Raw genomic sequence first — 18549 nt, 5'->3', positions numbered from 1 at the left:
GATCTGCATCTGCATCTGTAGCTGGATCTGCATCTGCAGCTGGATCTGCATCTGCAGCTGGATCTGCATCTGTATCTGCAGCTGGATCTGCAGCTGGACGGACCACGAAAAATCGGGGACAAATGGAACTTTCATGGGATTAACTGCCTCTTAATTGTCAGTGGGCGCAATTCCGACTCTCGCACCCGCCCGCTGACCGGAACCTCCCGCCCGCAGACCGGAACCTCCCGCCCGCTGACCGGAACCTCCCGCCCGCTGACCGGAACCTCCCGCCCGCTGACCGGAACCTCCCGCCCGCTGACCGGAACCTCCCGCCCGCAGACCGGAACCTCCCGCCCGCAGACCGGAACCGCCCGCCCGCAGACCAGAACTTCGCGCCCGCAGACCGGAACCTCCCGCCCGCTGACCGGAACTTCGCGCCCGCTGACCGGAACCTCCCGCCCGCAGACCAGAACTTCGCGCTAGCGTGGGATGGAATTGGGACGCTCGCCCAATCTCATCATGCGCTGTTTTGAGCTCAAGCGGGTTGGGCACACGCCCTCCTACTGGGCTAAACATTCTGCCCTGAGGGCAATTTGGTGCAGAGGGGGAAAGGGGCACTGTTTCCTATAGCATCCTGTAACCTACTGTAGCTGGTGAGATTTCTTCCTTTATCTCCAAGCTGGTTAGTGTAACTTACTATGACTTTCTGTGTGTACATTATTAACTAATTAAATCAATAAGGTTGGACAGAGATGGCAGGGCTGGTGGTGTGCTGTGACTGTAGCATGTGGGAATCTGGGGAATGCACTGCAATCCCGGAAAACCAGATCTGCAGGAAGCGTCTGCAGCTTCCATAATTTCAGCTCCGAGTTTCTGAGCTGGAGTCTGAGTTGTGGACATTGCGGGGCATTGGGGAGGGGGAGAGCTACCTGGACACTTTGTTCCAGGAGGCAGTCACTCCCCTTAGATTAGGCAGAACCTTAGAGTTAGTCAGTGGTCAGGGACAGGAGGGTGCGGCTGCGAGTCAGGCAGGTAAGGGGAATTAGCATGAAGTGATGGAGGAGCCTCAGCCCCTGACTTTGTCCAGCAGGGTATGAGGTGCTTGCTACCTGTGTGGATGAGGTGAAGGACTGACCATGGCACCATGGTGATTGATGCCATTCAAGTGGGGAGAGTAAAGAGGAATGTGGCAGTGATAGGAGACAGTATAGTTAGGGGGATAGATACTGTTCTCTGCAGCCACACCCAGGAGCTCTGAAGGTTGTGTTGCCTGCCTGGTGCCAGGGTTAAGGGCATCTCCTTGTGGCTAGAGAGGATCTTGGAGTGGGAGGGGGAGGATCAGTTGTCTTGGTCCACACGGGAACCAATGCCATAGCAGAACATCATTCCTGGTTCTACTGACGAGGATTTGAGGAGTTAGGGTCCAAACAAAAATGCAAAACATCAAAGGGAATCATCCATGGACTGTTATCTGAGGCACACGCCAATTGGCATCGGGTCAGGCAGATTAGAGAATTAAACCCATGGCTCATGGAGTGGTGTGGGAAGAAGGGGTTTCAATTCATGGGTCACTGGTGTCAGGGAAGAGTGAGCTATTCCACTGGGATGGGCTGCACCTGAACTGGGCTGGGACAGTGGTCTGGCCAATCGTATAACTAGGGGGAGAGAGCTTTAAACTGACAGGGTGGGAGGGGGTGGGGGTGTGGGTGAAGGGAGATTGAGAAATCCATAGAGAAAGGTCGAGATATCCGAACATTATAGCAGTGTGGGTAAAGACAAACAGTAGGTCAGGAAGGGACAGAGAGTTTGACATTAACACCAGCGAATAAGGCCATTACACGGAATAGAAGTTAAATAATGAAATTAAAGATTCTTTATCTGAATACATGAAGCATCTGCAATAAGATAGATGAACTAGTAGAATTAAATGGTTTTGATCTAATCCCCATTACAGAGACATGGTTACAAGGTGATCAAGGATGTGAATTAAATATTCCAGGTTACAAAATATTTCAGAAAGACAGAGAATGGAAAAGGAGGAAGGGTATCCCTGCTAGGAAAGGGTGACATAAGGACATTAGTGAGAAAGGATCTGGCCTCTGAAGATCATGAAATAGAATCAGTATGTGTGAAAATGAGGAATAGCAAAAGTTTCTTCCTAACAGCACCACCGACTTCTCAAGAGCAACTAGGCATGGGCAATAAATGCTGGCCCAGCCAGCGATGCCCACATCCCATGAATGAATAAAAAAAGGTCAGAAATTGCTGGTTCGAGTAATTTATAGTCCCCCTAACAGTAGTTATACCATTGAACAAGAAATTATTGGAATGGGTAACAAAGGAAATGTAAGAATTGTAGAGGACTTTAATCTTCATATGGGTTGTGACAATAAAGGGGAGTTTGGAAGATGAGTTTGTAGAATGTTTTCATCACTTTCCTGAAGCAATGTGTTGTGAAACTGACTAGGATAAAGCTAAGTTAGATCTAGTATTGTGTAATAAAGCAGGGTTAATTAGTAATGGCAGAGTAAAAGATCCACTAGGATATAGTGATCATAATATAATTCAACGCAATGTTAGTTTGAAAATGACACACCCCAATCACAAACAAGAATCTTAAATTTAGACAAAGCCAATTACATAGGTATTGGGGGAGAACGGGCTAAGATTAATTGGGTAAATAGACTAAGAGGTATGGAGGAAAATGAACAGTGGGAAACATTTAAAGAAATAATTCAAAATGCCCAACAAAATTACATTCCATTGAAAAACAAAAACTCATCAAGAAACTCCCATCCGTGATTGACTCAGGGAATTAAGGATAAACACCCATCCGTGACTGACTCAGGGAATTAAGGATAGCATTGGATTAAAGGAAGAGGTTTACAATATTGTGAAAACAGTAACAAGTCTGAGGATTGGAAGTGTTTTAGAAACCAGCAAAGGGACACCAAAAAGTTGATAATGTTAGAGACCATAAGACATAGGAGCAGAAATTATGCCATTTGGCCCATCGAGTCTGCTCCGCCATTCAATCATGACTGACAAGTTTCTCAACCCCATTCTCCCACCTTCTTTTAGGAGATAGAGGTTGATTAAGTAGGGTATATTTGTATTTGTGGGTGTTAGGAATGAGTTTTAACTTTAATGTTTAAGTTTGATTTGTATTTCTTGTGTTAAGAAAAGGAGAAGTTGAGTTTTAGTTTCAATTTAAAAGATGCCTACATTTTAATGAAGATTTTATGACTCTTGAAGGGAAGGGAAGACAAACAAATTAGAAAAAACTGTGCTATAACCTGGCAACAGGGGTCCAGAGAGGGAGCCCCCCCAACCCGCAACCCCCTCCCCCTCCCACCACACATACACAGACACAAACACACACACACAAAACTGAAAAAGCAGTTTGAGTTCAGTTGGAAGCAGCTGCCAGCAGAAGCAGCCTAGAAGGGGCAGATAACCAGTCCCAAACCAATGTTCAGTTGAAGCCAGGATTCGAGAGAGGTTGGAGAGCAGAGGGACAGATAGCAAGTCCCAAACTAAAGCTCAAGCCAACTGCCAAGAGAGGCTGGACAGGAGAGGAAACTGCAAACCAGGTTCCAGAAACTAAAGAAGAAAGTCCCAAAAACCAGGGGAGTGGAACAGGAAAGGTCACAAGAGGACAGTTCAGTTAAAGGATAAGAACAAGAATCTGGAAAAAGTTCTGTTAAGTGAAGTGAAGAGTGAGGAGCAGAGAAAAGTTTAAAGAGAAGAAAGCTGTAGGAAGCAGATTTAAAGCAAGATGGGCTTGGGAGAAGCTGGAAGATCCAAGGGGACAGCTGAAGGTCTGTAACTCTTTACTATGGACATGTGAAGCAGTGGTGTTCTGTTGGCACGGCTGAGTCAGAGAGAGAGAGAGAGTGTGGAAGAAAGCTTAATGCACATGGTGATCCAGGGGAGAGGAACATCAGAAGGAGAGTCTGAAACCCTGGAGGTGGACTCTTGTGGAAGGTCTGAGAGAAAATGTTGGTTTGGGAGAAGATTCTAAAGCGAGTTCTTGGAGAGTGGAGATCGGAAACCCTCGTGTGAAAGACGGAGTTCAATGAGACTGGTTGGCTCACAGTGTAACCAGTGTCTGGGGGGCGCTGATGAGAGATCCATAACATCTGTTTGGGGTTTCATCTGTCGCTTGGTTTCAGAGTGTGGTGTGTCTGACCACAGGTTGCCTATTGGGTTTACATGGACTGTGTACTCACTGTGAATATTAGAGTATAAGAGCTTTTGTAACTTGTGTTATCCTTACAAATCTGCATATATCAATAGCAATTTATTCATTTGTTAAAAGTTCATCAGCCGACTCCTGTGACTCTGTTCAGTAGCCACTCTCCACGTTTCTAAACAAAAAGTTAGGATCTATCAAGCCGGGTTCCACCCTGGATCTGATTTGTCCAGTGGTAACATCAGTTGGGATCACAACAATAAAAAGGAAAAAAATGGGGCATGAGAGTAGACTAGCCAGAAATATACAAAGAGATTGTAAGAGCTTTGATAAGTATATAAAAAGGGAGAGAGTAACTAAAGTAAGTGTTGGTCCCTTAGAAACAATGACAGGAGAAATTATCAAGTGGAATAAGGAAGTGGCACAGGCATTGAACAAATATTTTATGTCTGTCTTCACAGTAGAAGACACAAGTTTCATTCCAGAAATAGACGGTAACCAGGGGCTAAAGGAGTGAGGAAATTCTGGAAATTAACATCAGCAGAGATATAGTACTAGAGAAACTTAAGGGACTAAAATCTGACAAATCCCTGAGACCTGAAGGTCTACACCCTAGGGTTCTAAAGGAGATGGCTACACAGATTGTGGAAGCTCTAGCTATGATTTTCCAAAATTCCTTAGATTCAGGAATGGTCACTATCAGACAGGAACTTAGCCTAACATCAATTGCTGGAAAAATACTGGAATCTATTATTAAGATATCTTAACGATGCACTTAGGAAAGCAGAGTATGATTAGAACAAGTCAATATAGTTTTACTAAGGGAAATCCTGCTTGACAAATTTATTATAGTTTTTGAGGATGTAACAAGTAGGGCAGATAAAGGGGAACCAGTAGATGTAGTGTACCTGAAGCTCGAGATTAGCCATGAGCGTTGTAAATGACAGAGCGGATTCACTGTTTCCATTCCTTCCACTCCTGTTTCTATTTCTCATGTTCTTGTGTTCCCTCTCCCCTGAGCTCCTTTCTTTCTTGGGACCCCTCACCCATTGGTTCTTGATGTCCTTGGTTCCTCACGCCTGGGTCCCCCTTTCCCTGGGCTCTGTCTTCCTTGGGTCCCCCTCTTCCCTGGTCCTCATCTCCCTGGGCTCCCTTCCCCACTCCCTCTCCCCTCTAGATTCCCCTCTGGCTTGTGTTCCTCTTTCCGCTGCATTCCCCTCCCCTCTGGGTTCAGTATCCCCTGCTTTCCCCTCTCCCCTCTAGATTCCCGTCTTGCCTGCATTCCCCACCCCTCTGGATTCACCATCCCCTACATTCCCCTCTCCCCTGCATTCCTCATGCTCTGGGTTCCCCATGCCCTGAGACAGTGCCAGATACCTTCTCTTGCTGCAGTTGCTCTCTGAGTTGGCTGCTGTCTCTGATTGGCTTGGCCTGGATCTTCTCCTGACGTTCTTTAGTCTCCCGAATCCACTGGATCAGCCAATCGTGAGCCTCCCGGTAATAGCTGAGCTGTCGCCCCAGTTGTTCCAGTTCTCGGGAACGGAGGTCAATCTGCGCCTGGATGCCCTGCCAATGCTCCAGAAGTTGCTGCACACACTCCCGGTACCGATCCAAGTCAACATCTCGCTCACTGTGACTGTGAATCATTTGCTCATTCACCAGTTTGGCTTTGCTGAGCTCACTCTCCAGATTATCAAAGAGTGGCTGGTTACCTCCAACCTCAGCACGCATTCCCTAAACAGAAAAGCAGAGACCAATCAACTGAGGAATAGCAGAGCGGCGCTGAGCCCCATTACCAAGATACAAGGCGTTGTCTATATCGGTTTTAAGAAAGTGTTTGACAAGGTACCATGTAAAGGCTGGTTAACAAAACTGAGATTCATGGAATAGGAGAATCAATGTCCAATTGGACAAAACATTGGCTTAAAGTTAGAAAACCGTGAGTAGTGGTAAATGTTTATTTTTCAGACTGGAGGATGGTGGACGGTGCTGTTCCCCAAGGGGCAATGCTGGGACCACTGCTTTTTGATATATATAAATAACTTGGGTCTTAGAATAAGAGTAAAATTTCAAAATTTTCCAATGATACCAAGGAATGGCTAACAGTGAGGATGGTGTGAATCACCTGGAACAGGACATAGATAGGCTGGCAGAATGGGCAGACAAGGGGCAACTGGATTTAATACAAAGAAGTGTGAGGCAATGCATTTTGGCAGAAAGGGTACAGCGCAGCAATATAGTACAGGACATTGGTGAGGCCAATCTGGAATACAGTGTCTAGTTTTGGTCTCCTTATTTAAAGAAGGATGTAAATACATTAGAAGCAGTTCAGAGAAGGTTTACTGGACTAATACCTGGAATGGGTGGGTTGTCTTATGAGGAAAGGTTGGACAGGTTAGGCTTGTATCCACTGGAGTTTAGAAGTGTAAGAGGCGACTTAATTGAAACCTTTAAGATCCTGAGGGGTCTGGACAGGGTGGGTGTGGGGAGGATGTTTCCTCTTGTGGGAGAGTCTAGAACTAGGGGTCACTGTTTAAAAATAAGAGGTTGCTCATTTAAGACAGAGATGAGGAGAAATCATTTTCTCTCAGAGGGTTGTGAGTCTTTGGAACTCTCTTCCTCAAAAGGCAGTGGAAGCAGAGTCTTTGAGTATTTTTAAGGCAGAGTGAGATAGATTCTTGATTAACAAGGGGGTGAAAGTTTATCAGGGGAAGGCAGGAATGTGGGGTTGAGGTCACAATCAGATCAGCCATGATCTTATTGAATGGCGGAGCAGGCTCGAGGGGCAGAGTGGCCTAATCCTGCTCCTAGTTCATATTTTCGTACTTAATGTCACAGCTCTAAAGGGTGCTCAGGGACAGAGGGATCTGGTGTCTATATAGATCCATCTTTGAAGGTGTCAGAACATATTGAGAGAGAGGTTAATAAAGCATATGGGATCTTGGGTTTCATTAATAGAGGCATTGGGTACAAAAGCAGGGAAGTTCTGCTGAATCTTTATAAAGCTCTGGTTAGGCCACAACTAGAGTCTTTTGTCCAGTTCTGGTCACCACAAATTTAGGAAGGATGTGAGGGTCCCTGAGAGGGTGAGGAGGGGATGTACCAGAATGATCCCAGGGATGAGGGATTTTAGATACAAGGTGAGGTTGGAGAAGCTGGGGTTGTTCTCCTTGGAGCGAAGGAGATTGAGGGGGGATTTGATAGGGCTGTACAAGATGATGACAGGTTTCGGTAAGGGAGACAAAGAAAAACTGTTCTCGTTGGCTGATGGTGCAAGGACTAAGGGACACATTTAATATTTTGGGAAGAGAGAGGGGGATGTGAGGAAGAACTTTTTTACGCAGTGAGCGGTGATGACCTGGAACTCGCTGCCTATGAGGGTGGTGGAAGTGGAGACGATGAATGATTTCAAAAGGAAATTGGATTCTCACTTGAGGGAAATAAACTTACAGGGATAGAACAAGGGAATCGGACTGACTGGATAACCCTACAGAGAGCTAGCATAGACTCAATGGGTTGAATGGGCTCCTTTGGGCCATTATGACTCCCTATGACACGATGCACCCTGTACTGAATAGTCTGTCGCAAAAATTCATCCAATCAGCAGCAGTACAGCTTGGCTGGGGATTTTTTGGCCAATCCAATACGCTGGCAATTTTTTAAAAATTCATTCATTGACTAGGCCCAGCATCTATTGCCCATCCCTAATTGCCCTTGAGAAAGTGGTGGTGAGCTGCCTTCTTGAACCGCTGCAGTCCATGTGGTGTAGGTACACCCACAGTGCTGTTAGGGAGGGAGTTCCAGGATTTTGACCCAGAGACAGTGAAGGAACAGCGATATATTTCCAAGTCAGGATGGTGAGTGACTTGGAGGGGAACTTCCAGGTGGTGGTGTTCCCATCTATTTGCTGCCCTTGTCCTTCTAGATAGTAGTGGTCGTGGGTTTGGAAGGTGCTGTTGAAGGAGTCTTGGTAAATTACTGCAGTGCATCTTGTAGATGGTACGCACAGCTGAGATGTTGACACCCCACCCAGTCTAATCCCACTCTCCCCCTCACCTTTAATATCCCACCAAGGCTAATCCCACTCTTCCCCTCACTCCACACACCCTTTACTATCCCACCCAGTCTAATCCCACTCTCCCCCTCATTCCCCGCAACATTTAATATCCCACCCAGTCTAATCCCACTCTCCCCCTCACTCCCTGCACCCTTTAATATCCCACCCAGTCTAATCCCACTCTTCCCCTCACTCCCCACACCCTTTAATATCCCACCCAGTCTAATCCCACTCTCCCCCTCACTCCCTGCACCCTTTAATATCCCACCCAGTCTAATCCCACTCTTCCCCTCACTCCCCACACCCTTTACTATCCCACCCAGTCTAATCTCACTCTCCCCCTCACTCCCCGCACCCTGTAATATCCCACCCAGTCTAATCCCACTCTCCCCCTCACACCCCACACCCTTTAATATCCCACTCAGTCTAATCCCACTCTCCCCCTCACTCCCCGCACCCTTTAATATCCCACCCAGTCTAATCCCACTCTCCCCCTCACTCCCCACACCCTTTAATATCCCACTCAGTCTAATCCCACTCTCCCCCTCACTCCCCGCACCCTTTAATATCCCACCCAGTCTAATCCCACTCTCCCCGTCACTCCCCACACCCTTTAATATCCCACCCAGTCTAATCCCACTCTCCCTCTCACTCCCCGCACCCTTTAATATCCCACCCAGTCTAATCCCACTCTCCCCCTCACCTTTAATATCCCACCAAGGCTAATCCCGCTCTTCCCCTCACTCCCCACACCCTTTACTATCCCACCCAGTCTAATCCCACTCTCCCCCTCACTCCCTGCACCCTTTAATATCCCACCCAGTCTAATCCCGCTCTTCCCCTCACTCCCCACACCCTTTACTATCCCACCCAGTCTAATCCCACTCTCCCCGTCACTCCCCGCACCCTTTAATATCCCACCCAGTCTAATCCCACTCTCCCCCTCACACCCCACACCCTTTAATATCCCACCCAGTCTAATCCCACTCTCCCCCTCACTCCCCGCACCCTTTAATATCCCACCCAGTCTAATCTCACTCTCCCCCTCACTCCCCGCACCCTTTAATATCCCACCCAGTCTAATCTCACTCTCCCCCTCACTCCCCGCACCCTTTAATATCCCACCCAGTCTAATCCCACTCTCCCCCTCACTCCCCGCACCCTTTAATATCCCACCCAGTCTAATCCCACTCTCCCCCTCACTCCCCGCAACCTTTAATATCGCACCCAGTCTAATCCCACTCTCCCCCTCACTCCCGGCACCCTGTAATATCCCACCCAGTCGAATCCCACTCTCCCCCTCACTCCCCGCAACCTTTAATATCGCACCGAGGCTAATACCACTCTTCCCCTCACTCCCCGCACCCTTTAATATCCCACCCAGTCTAATCCCGCTCTCCCCCTCACTCCCCGAACCCTTTAATATCCCACCGAGGTTAATCCCACTCTCCCTGCACCCTTTAATATCCCACCCAGTCTAATACCACTCTTCCCCTCACTCCCCGCACCCTTTAATATACCACCCAGTCTAATCCCACTCTCCCCCTCACTCCCCGCACCCTTTAATATCCCACCCAGTCTAATACCACTCTTCCCCTCACTCCCCGCACCCTTTAATATCCCACCCAGTCTAATCCCACTCTCCCCCTCACTCCCCGCACCCTTTAATATCCCACCCAGTCTAATACCACTCTTCCCCTCACTCCCCGCACCCTTTAATATCCCCCCCAGTCTAATCCCACTCTCCCCCTCACTCCCTGCACCCTTTAATATCCCACCGAGGCTAATCCCACTCTCCCCCTCACTCCCCGCACCCTTTAATATCCCACCCAGTCTAATCCCACTCTCCCCCTCACTCCCCGCACCCTTTAATATCCCACCCAGTCTAATACCACTCTTCCCCTCACTCCCCGCACCCTTTAATATCCCCCCCAGTCTAATCCCACTCTCCCCCTCACTCCCTGCACCCTTTAATATCCCACCGAGGCTAATCCCACTCTCCCCTTCACTCCCCGCACCCTTTAATATCCCACCCAGTCTAATCCCACTCACTCCCCGCACCCTTTAATATCCCCCCCAGTCTAATCCCACTCTCCCCCTCACTCCCTGCACACTTTAATATCGCACCGAGGCTAATCCCACTCTTCCCCTCACTCCCCGCACCCTTTAGTATCCCACCCAGTCTAATCCCACTCTCCCCCTCACTCCCCGCACCCTTTACTATCCCACCCAGTCTAATCCCACTCTCCCCCTCACTCCCCGCACCCTTTAATATCCCACCCAGTCTAATCCCACTCTCCCCCTCACTCCCCACACCCAGTTGAAGTGCACTCACTAACAGACATTGCTACAATCTGTGCCCCCTGACAGTTGATCACCCTGTTTCACTGATCATTGATGTTACCCTCTCTCACCTTTAGCTGCTGTTTGTAGGACTCCAGAGACTTTGTGTCAGCAGGGACAGTGTTTACCTCCCTCAGCCGGGTCTCGTATTTCTTTACCAGATTCTCAGCCTCCTGTGTGCTTCGAATCACCACATCAATTGTCTTCAGCCTGCAAACAGGAGAAAAGAGGCAGTGAGGAGAGGAGAGGAAGCCAATATAAACAGACTGTGGCATCAAAATGCCTCAGGTTCTCCAGGAAAGAGCAGCACAATGACATGTCAAAGCTAAAACTCTCAGCTCATCTCCAACAGTACCCCAGCATCAGTGAGAAGATGAAATTATTTCAATGCCTATAATGGTCCTTGGATCCTGGACAGTGTCCAGCTTCTTGAGTGTTGTAGGAGCTGCACTCATCCAGGCAAGTGGAGAATATTCCATCACACTCCTGACTTGTGCCTTGTAGATGGTGGACAGGCTTTGGGGAGTCAGGAGGTGAGTTACTCATCGCAGGATTCCCAGCCTCTGACCTGCTCTTGTAGCCACAGTATTTATATGGCTAGTCCGGTTCAGTTTCTGGTCAGTGGTGTTTGAGTGGGTAAGTCGGTGCAGCCAAGGCAAACAGAGTACAGCTGGAGGAAACATCATTCACATCAATGGCTTAGATGAGGGGAGTGAAGACATGGTAACTAATATAAGCTTATATTTCAACTCTTTCTTGGACTCAAACTCAAGTTCTGTCGAAGGGTCATGAGGACTCGAAATGTCAACTCTTTTCTTCTCCGCCGATGCTGCCAAACCTGCTGAGTTTTTCCAGGTAATTCTGTTTTTGTTTTTGTTATAAAAGTAAAGATGTTATGCTTCAGTTCTACAGAACCTCAACTGCACCTCGAATACTGTGTGCAGTTTTGGTCTCCTTATTTAAGGAAGGATATAAATGTGTTGGAGGTGGTTCAGAGGAGGTTTACCAGATTGATACCTGGAATGAGTGGGTTGTCTTATGACGTTAGGTTAGAGTCGAAGATAACTATGTCGGGCTGTTTCTTGACTAGTCTGTGAGACAGCTCTCCCAATTTTGGCACTAGCCCCCAGATGTTAATAAGGAGGACTTTGTAGGGTTGACAGGGCTGAATTTTCCGTTGTTGTTTCGGTGCCTAGGTCAATGCTGGGTGGTCCGTCCAGATTCATTCCTTTTTATTGAAGTTTTAGAAGACTGATATAACTGAGTAGTTTGCTAGGCCATCCTAGAGGCAGTTACAAGTCAAACACATTTTACTGTGGGTCTGCAGTCACATGTAGGCCAGACCAGGTAAGGACAATGACAGGTTTCCTTGAGAGAGAGAGCGCGCATGTTTGTGCGTGTGTGTGTGTATGTGAGAGTCTGTTTGTGAGTCTGTATGTGTGTGTGTAAATCTGTATGTGAGTGGGTGTGTTTGAGAGTCTTTTGTGAGTGTATGTGTGTGTGTTTGTGTGAGCGTGAGAGTGTGTGTGTGTGTTGTGTGTATGTGTGTGTGAGAGTCTGTGTGTGTGTGTGTGTGTGTGTGTGTGTGTGTGTGTGTGCGTGAGAGAGTCTTTTGTGAGTGTATGTGTGTGTGTTTGTGTGAGTCTGTGTGTGTGTTGTGTGTGTGTGAGAGAGTCTGTGTGTGTTTGTGTGTGAGTCTTTTGTGAGTGTATGTGTGTGTGTTTGTGTGAGTGTGAGAGTCTATGTGTGTGTATGTGTGTGAGTCTGTGTGTGCGTGTGTCTGTGTGTGTGAGCCTGTGTGTCTGTGTGTGAATGTGTGTGTGATTGAGAGTCTGTGTGTGTGTGTGTGTGTCTGTGTGTGTGTGTTTTACACGCAACGTGTTCTCAATGTATTTTTCCTAGTATTAACTGTTTACTCTGGCCATGCGCTGGACTTCTAAAGTCGAAACTCACTTCTCTAGATAGACAGCAGAGAGACTGTAGACTCGGTTCATCTTCTGTACGGTGATGTCCAGCTCAGAGCGTAACAAAGGTGCGCTGTTTAGTTGTTCTGGCAGGGCCAGGACTTTCTCTGTCTTCTCAGTCACTGTGTTCAAATTCTTCTTAATCCCTTCCAGCTCAGAGTGAATTTTCTGCCAAACAGAAGAAGAAACAGAAGAATAAATGGTTTCTACCAGGGGCCATGGACCAGTGGCTAACTTTCCCCCCTCCTCTCCTCTTTCCCTCTATCTCTTTCCCTCCCCTCTCACTCTCTCCTCCCTCTCTCTTTCTCTTCTCTCTCTCCCCTTCTCCTTCCTTCCACACGCTCCTCACCCCCCACACCCACCCTGCCTCCCCCCGCACTTTGTTCCAATGCCGAGATTTATAAGATAGTTCTGTTTTGGGACCGTATCTTTAGTTTAAGGTAATATGAAGGATTTCATGTGACCCGTTCTGAGCTCTGCTTGATAACAGGCAGATGTTTGATTGTTAGTGATTAAAGGCCCCCAGATTATTTTACTGGGAAGAAGGTGCAAGGTGTTTACACTTGGAGACAATGGCAACAGCCTGTAGATAGACTAAGTCGCCAAAGTCCCAGGAAAGTGGTGAGAATGTCAGGTTGGAAACAGGAGTCCTTGAAACTGTCCAATTACTTCAAAGGTGAGGGGTCTCCAGGATAGCAAATCAGCGTTTCTACCTGAAATCAAGGTGTATGTGATTCACGTTGCCATGGAGAGGGGAAAGGTTGAAGATATCACTGACAATTCACAGGCACAGTTAGTGTGCCAGAATCTGAGAGAGAGGTGGAGGGAGCAGCTGTAGGCAGCAGTATGTGTGGTTCATGGGGCAGGAATGTGGGTGGGAGTTTACGCTAGGACTGAAAAGACCAAATTTGTAAGGAGTTAAAATGAAGATTCACCAAGCTTGCGCTACATGAAGAACCTGCTGAGAAAAAACACTCACAGTTCGGGGATTACAGGCTGAGGAAGGAAAAGAACAGAAGTAAACCTTCGGCAGTGGAGTGAGGGGATCAGGGAGCGAGGGGACAAGGGAGCGCGGGGGTCAGGGAGCGCGGGGGTCAGGGAGCGCGGGGGTCAGGGAGCGCGGGGGTCAGGGAGCGCGGGGGTCAGGGAGCGCGGGGGTCAGGGAGCGAGGGGGTCAGGGAGCGCAGGGGATCAGGGAGCGCAGGGGATCAGGGAGCGCAGGGGATCAGGGAGCGCAGGGGATCAGGGAGCGCAGGGGATCAGGGAGCGCAGGGGATCAGGGAGCGCAGGGGATCAGGGAGCGCAGGGGGTCAGGGAGCGCAGGGGGTCAGGGAGCGCAGGGGGTCAGGGAGCGCAGGGGATCAGGGAGCGCAGGGGGTCAGGAGCGCAGGGGGTCAGGGAGCGCAGGGGTCAGGGAGCGCAGGGAGCGCAGGGGGTCAGGGAGCGCAGGGGATCAGGGAGCGCAGGGGATCAGGGAGCGCAGGGGATCAGGGAGCGCAGGGGATCAGGGAGCGCAGGGGATCAGGGAGCGCAGGGGATCAGGGAGCGCAGGGGATCAGGGAGCGCAGGGGATCAGGGAGCGCAGGGGATCAGGGAGCGCAGGGGATCAGGGAGCGCAGGGGGTCAGGGAGCGCAGGGGGGTCAGGGAGCGCAGGGGGTCAGGGAGCGCAGGGGATCAGGGAGCGCAGGGGGTCAGGAGCGCAGGGGGTCAGGGAGCGCAGGGGGGTCAGGGAGTCGCAGGGGGTCAGGGAGCGCAGGGGATCAGGGAGCGCAGGGGGTCAGGGAGCGCAGGGGGTCAGGGAGCGCAGGGGGTCAGGGAGCGCAGGGGGGTCAGGGAGCGCAGGGGGTCAGGGAGCGCAGGGGGTCAGGGAGCGCAGGGGGTCAGGGAGCGCAGGGGGTCAGGGAGCGCAGGGGATCAGGGAGCGCAGGGGGTCAGGGAGCGCAGGGGGTCAGGGAGCGCAGGGGGTCAGGGAGCGCAGGGGGTCAGGGAGCGCAGGGGGTCAGGGAGCGCAGGGGGTCAGGGAGCGCAGGGGGTCAGGGAGCGCAGGGGGTCAGGGAGCGCAGGGGGTCAGGGAGCGCAGGGGGTCAGGGAGCGCAGGGGGTCAGGGAGCGCAGGGGGTCAGGGAGCGCAGGGGGTCAGGGAGCGCAGGGGGTCAGGGAGCGCAGGGGGTCAGGGAGCGCAGGGGGTCAGGGAGCGCAGGGGGTCAGGGAGCGCAGGGGGTCAGGGAGCGCAGGGGGTCAGGGAGCCAGGGGTCTGGGAGCCAGGGGTTCATATTTCTGAGGGACTGGGACCAGTTCTGGGGCAGGTGGGACCTGTATAAACTGTTACACCGTAACAGGACTGGGAGTAAGGTCCTCACAGGGAGATTTGATAGTGCTGTTGGGGAGAGTTTAAACGAGATTGGCCGGGGGCTAGAAACCTGGGAGGGAGCTCAGATTGGAGGGAAGTAAAACTGGTAACAGGAAATAGGATCAGAATGTGGAATAATGTCAAAAAGGCAAAGTTAAGTGCTCTCTATGTGAATGCATGCAGCATTCGTAATAAGGTAGCAAATAGAGGTAAATAAATATGATCTAATTGTCATAGCAGAGACGTGGCTACATGCTGACCAGGACTGGGAACTGAATATTCAGGAATATTCATCATTTAGGAAGAATAGGCAGAGGGGAAAAGGGGGTGGGGTAGCACTGTTAATAAGGGACAAGATCAACAGGATCTTAGATCAAAGGATCAAGATGTAGAATCAGTTTGGGTGCAGCTGAGAAACAGCAAGGGGTGAGAGTTGTTTATAGGCCACCAAACTGTAGTGGTAATGCCGGGTATAAATCAGGAAATTAGAGCTACATGTAGCATGTGTAATACAGTAACAATGGGCAACTTCAATTTACACATAACCTGGGTAAACCTAATGAGCACTAATGCTGTGGAAGATGAATTTCTGGAGCATGGGTTTCTGGAGCAGTATGGAAGAGGACAATTTTGAGTTTAGTACTAAGTAGTGAAGAGGCTAATTAATAACCTTGTTGTAAAGTAGCTATTAGGAAATAGTGGCCATAATATGATAGAATTTTATATTAAGTTTGAAAGTGATAGAGTTCATTCTGAAACTAGAGTCTTAAACCTGAACAGAGGAAACTCTGAAGGTATGAGGGGCAGGCTGGCTATGGTGGATTGGGAAAATACACTAGAAGATTTGAGGGTAGACAGGCAGTGAGTAGTATTTAAAGAAGTATGGCGTGGTCTATAACAGGTATGCTTTCCTGTAATGGCACAAAACCCAAACAGAAATGTGAATTAACCATGGCTAACAAAATAAGTTAAAATGGCGCAAGATCAAAGGAAATGGCTGAGAAGGTTGTCAGAAAAAGTGGTAACCCCAAGGATTGGGAGCAATTTAGAATCCAGCAACAGGGGACCAAGAAACTGATAAATAAAAGGAAAAGAGAAAATGAATAAAAGCTACTGAGTAACAAAAAGGCGGATTGTAAAAACTTATTTAGGTGCATGAAAAGGAAAAGATTAGCTAGGATAAATGTGGGCACATTACAGGCGGAGACAGGAGAATTTATAATGGAGAATTGGGAAATGGTGGAGAAACTAAATTACTTTGGTAGAGAAAACAGAAAGGCAGAATATTTCTTAAATGGTGAGAGGTTGGGAAGTGTTGATATCCAAAGTGACCTGGGTGTCCTTGTTCATGAGTCACTAAAAGCTAGAATGCAGGTGCAGCAAGCAATTAGAAAGGCAAATGTTGGTCTTCATCACAAGGAGATTTGAGTGCAGGAGTAAAGATGTCTTGCTGCAATTGTCTGGAGCCTTGGTGAGACTGCACCTGAAGTATTGCGTACAGTTTTGGTCTCCTTATCTAAGGAAGGATGTACTTGTCATAGAGGGAGTGCAACAGAGGCTCATGAGACTAATCCCTTGGATGGTGGGGTTGTTGTATGAAGAAAGATGGAAGAAACTGAGCCTGTATTCTCCAGGGTTTTGAAGAATGAGAGGTGATCTCATTGAAACTTACAAAATTCTTACAGAGGGTGACAGGGTAGATGTGGATAGGATGTTTCCCCTGGCTGAGGGGTCTAGAACCAGGGATACAGTCTCAGAATAAGGGCTAGGTCATTTAGGACTGAGATGAGGATGAATTTCTTCACTCAGAGGGTGGTGAATCTTTGGGATTCTCTACCCCAGAGGCTGTTGAAGCTCAATCATTGAGTATGTTCAAAACGGGAATCGATAGATTTCTGGAGACTAATAATATCAAGGAATGTGGAGATAGTGGGAAAAATGCAGTAAGAGGTAGATATATCAACTACAATATGTTGGAATGGCGGAGCAGGCTTGATGGGCTGAATGGCCTTCTCCTGCTCCTGTTTCCTATGTCCCTGTGCCCACTGCCTCCATGTGTAAATCCCCTTCTTGGTCCCTAACTAGCTTCTCTCCTCCTTTTTCCACCCTTTTTCTATTTATATGCCTATTGACAAGTTCTGGATTCCCTTTTGTTCACCTGCCGGGCCCTTCTCATACTCCCACTTGGTTTCTTTTTCACTTCACCTCCGAGCCTTGTCTTCAGCCTGGTTCTCTGTTGGATCATCCTCCTGATATCTGTCACATACACACTTTTCTTCTTCATCTTAATCTCTGTCTCTTTCAGCATTCAGGGCGCTCTGCTTTCAGCATTCAGGGCGCTCTGCTTTGCTTGCCCTACCTTTCCCCCTTTCTGAGATTTTTGTCCTTGAATGTCAGGGTTCGGACCCACATCAGTTACTGCCCCAGGTCCTGCACATTGTCGTACCAATGACTGGGCTTTACCTGCTGCTCACTGATGCGCTGCTTACACTCGACCAGGGGGTTTTTGTCGAGTGGTTGTCGGATCTTGTGGATCGTTCTCTTCTCACAGCCCTCGAGCTGCAGTCGAATGTCCTTCAGCTGCGTCACATACTTTTTACAGCTCAGCTCATCCTGTTCACCTACAATAGGGGAGGGGGGGGGGGGGGCGAGGGAGAGAGGGAGGGGGAGAGAGAGAGAGGGAGGGAGGGAGTGAGAGAGAGAGGGAGGGAGTGAGAGAGAGAGGGAGGGAGTGAGAGAGAGAGGGAGCGGGGAGAGAGAGAGAGGGGGAGAGAGAGAGAGAGGGAGGGAGTGAGAGAGAGCGGGGGAGACAGAGAGAGAGAGAGAGAGTGGGACAGAGGTAGAAAGGGAAACAGAGACGAGAGAGAATGATATGGAGAGAGAGAGGAAGAGAGAGTGACAGACAAAGAAGCAGAGAGAGAGAGATAGAGTGACAGACAAAGAGAGAGAGAGAGATAGAGAGTGACAAAGCAACAGAGAAAGAGGGAGAGAGGGAAACAGAGGAGAGAGATACAGAACAAGACAGAAAAGGAGACGGAGACAGAGAGAGATGGGGGGGAGATAGAGAGATAAAGAGAGAGAGAGGACAGAGAGAAAAGGAGATAAAGAGACAGGTAGGGGAAGGGACAGTGAGAGGGAGGTGAATAAAGACAGACAGACAGAGAGTGAGAGACAGCAGGGGAGAAGGGGACAGAGAGACAACAAGAGAGAGGGGCAGAGAGAAAGGAGATAAAGAGACAGAGAAAGAGGTTGGGGGGAGGGGCAGTGACAGTGAGAGAAAGAAAGAACGGGTTAAAGTATGATGCTACCTGAAACATCTACATCTCAATCTCCAACCCTTTTTGAGACACTTGTACCACAATCTGAGCCATCGATTGATTTCTGCAGCTATTAAAGATTATGGAACGAAGGTGGACAATGAGGCTCAGACACAGATCAGACATGATCCCATTAAACGGCAGGATAGGCTCCAGGAGTTGGTTTTCTGTTCCTGTATCCAGCTAGAAACACTGATCCATGGGCAGGAGACAGGTAAAGGCATCTCAGCCAAACTCAGGATTGAGAAACTAATCACCTCAGACTGAGATGAGGAGAAATTACTTCACTCACAGGGTTGTGAATCTTTTGGAATTTTCTACCCCAGAGGCCTGTGGATGTT

General features: G+C 48.9%; 1 protein-coding gene across 8 annotated transcripts in view; it reads right to left on the bottom strand.

Annotated features, from left to right (window-relative positions):
• The window catches only part of LOC121275851 (plectin-like), a 253127-nt gene that overhangs the window by 41855 nt on the left and 192723 nt on the right, over positions 1-18549 (bottom strand). For all 8 annotated transcript variants that reach the window (XM_041183572.1, XM_041183574.1, XM_041183576.1 and 5 more), the window contains 4 exons: positions 17355-17512; positions 12531-12709; positions 10649-10787; positions 5555-5911 (listed from right to left, as the gene is read on the bottom strand). In XM_041183572.1, coding sequence (XP_041039506.1) covers positions 5555-5911; positions 10649-10787; positions 12531-12709; positions 17355-17512 — 833 coding nt within the window. The remainder of the gene's footprint in view (positions 1-5554; positions 5912-10648; positions 10788-12530; positions 12710-17354; positions 17513-18549) is intronic.

This window comes from Carcharodon carcharias, chromosome 3 (genome assembly GCF_017639515.1).
Source record: "Carcharodon carcharias isolate sCarCar2 chromosome 3, sCarCar2.pri, whole genome shotgun sequence".
NCBI classification, from domain to species: Eukaryota; Metazoa; Chordata; class Chondrichthyes; order Lamniformes; family Lamnidae; genus Carcharodon; species Carcharodon carcharias.
Note: the sequence above shows the minus strand (reverse complement) of the source record. Positions and strands in the feature narration are given on the sequence as shown.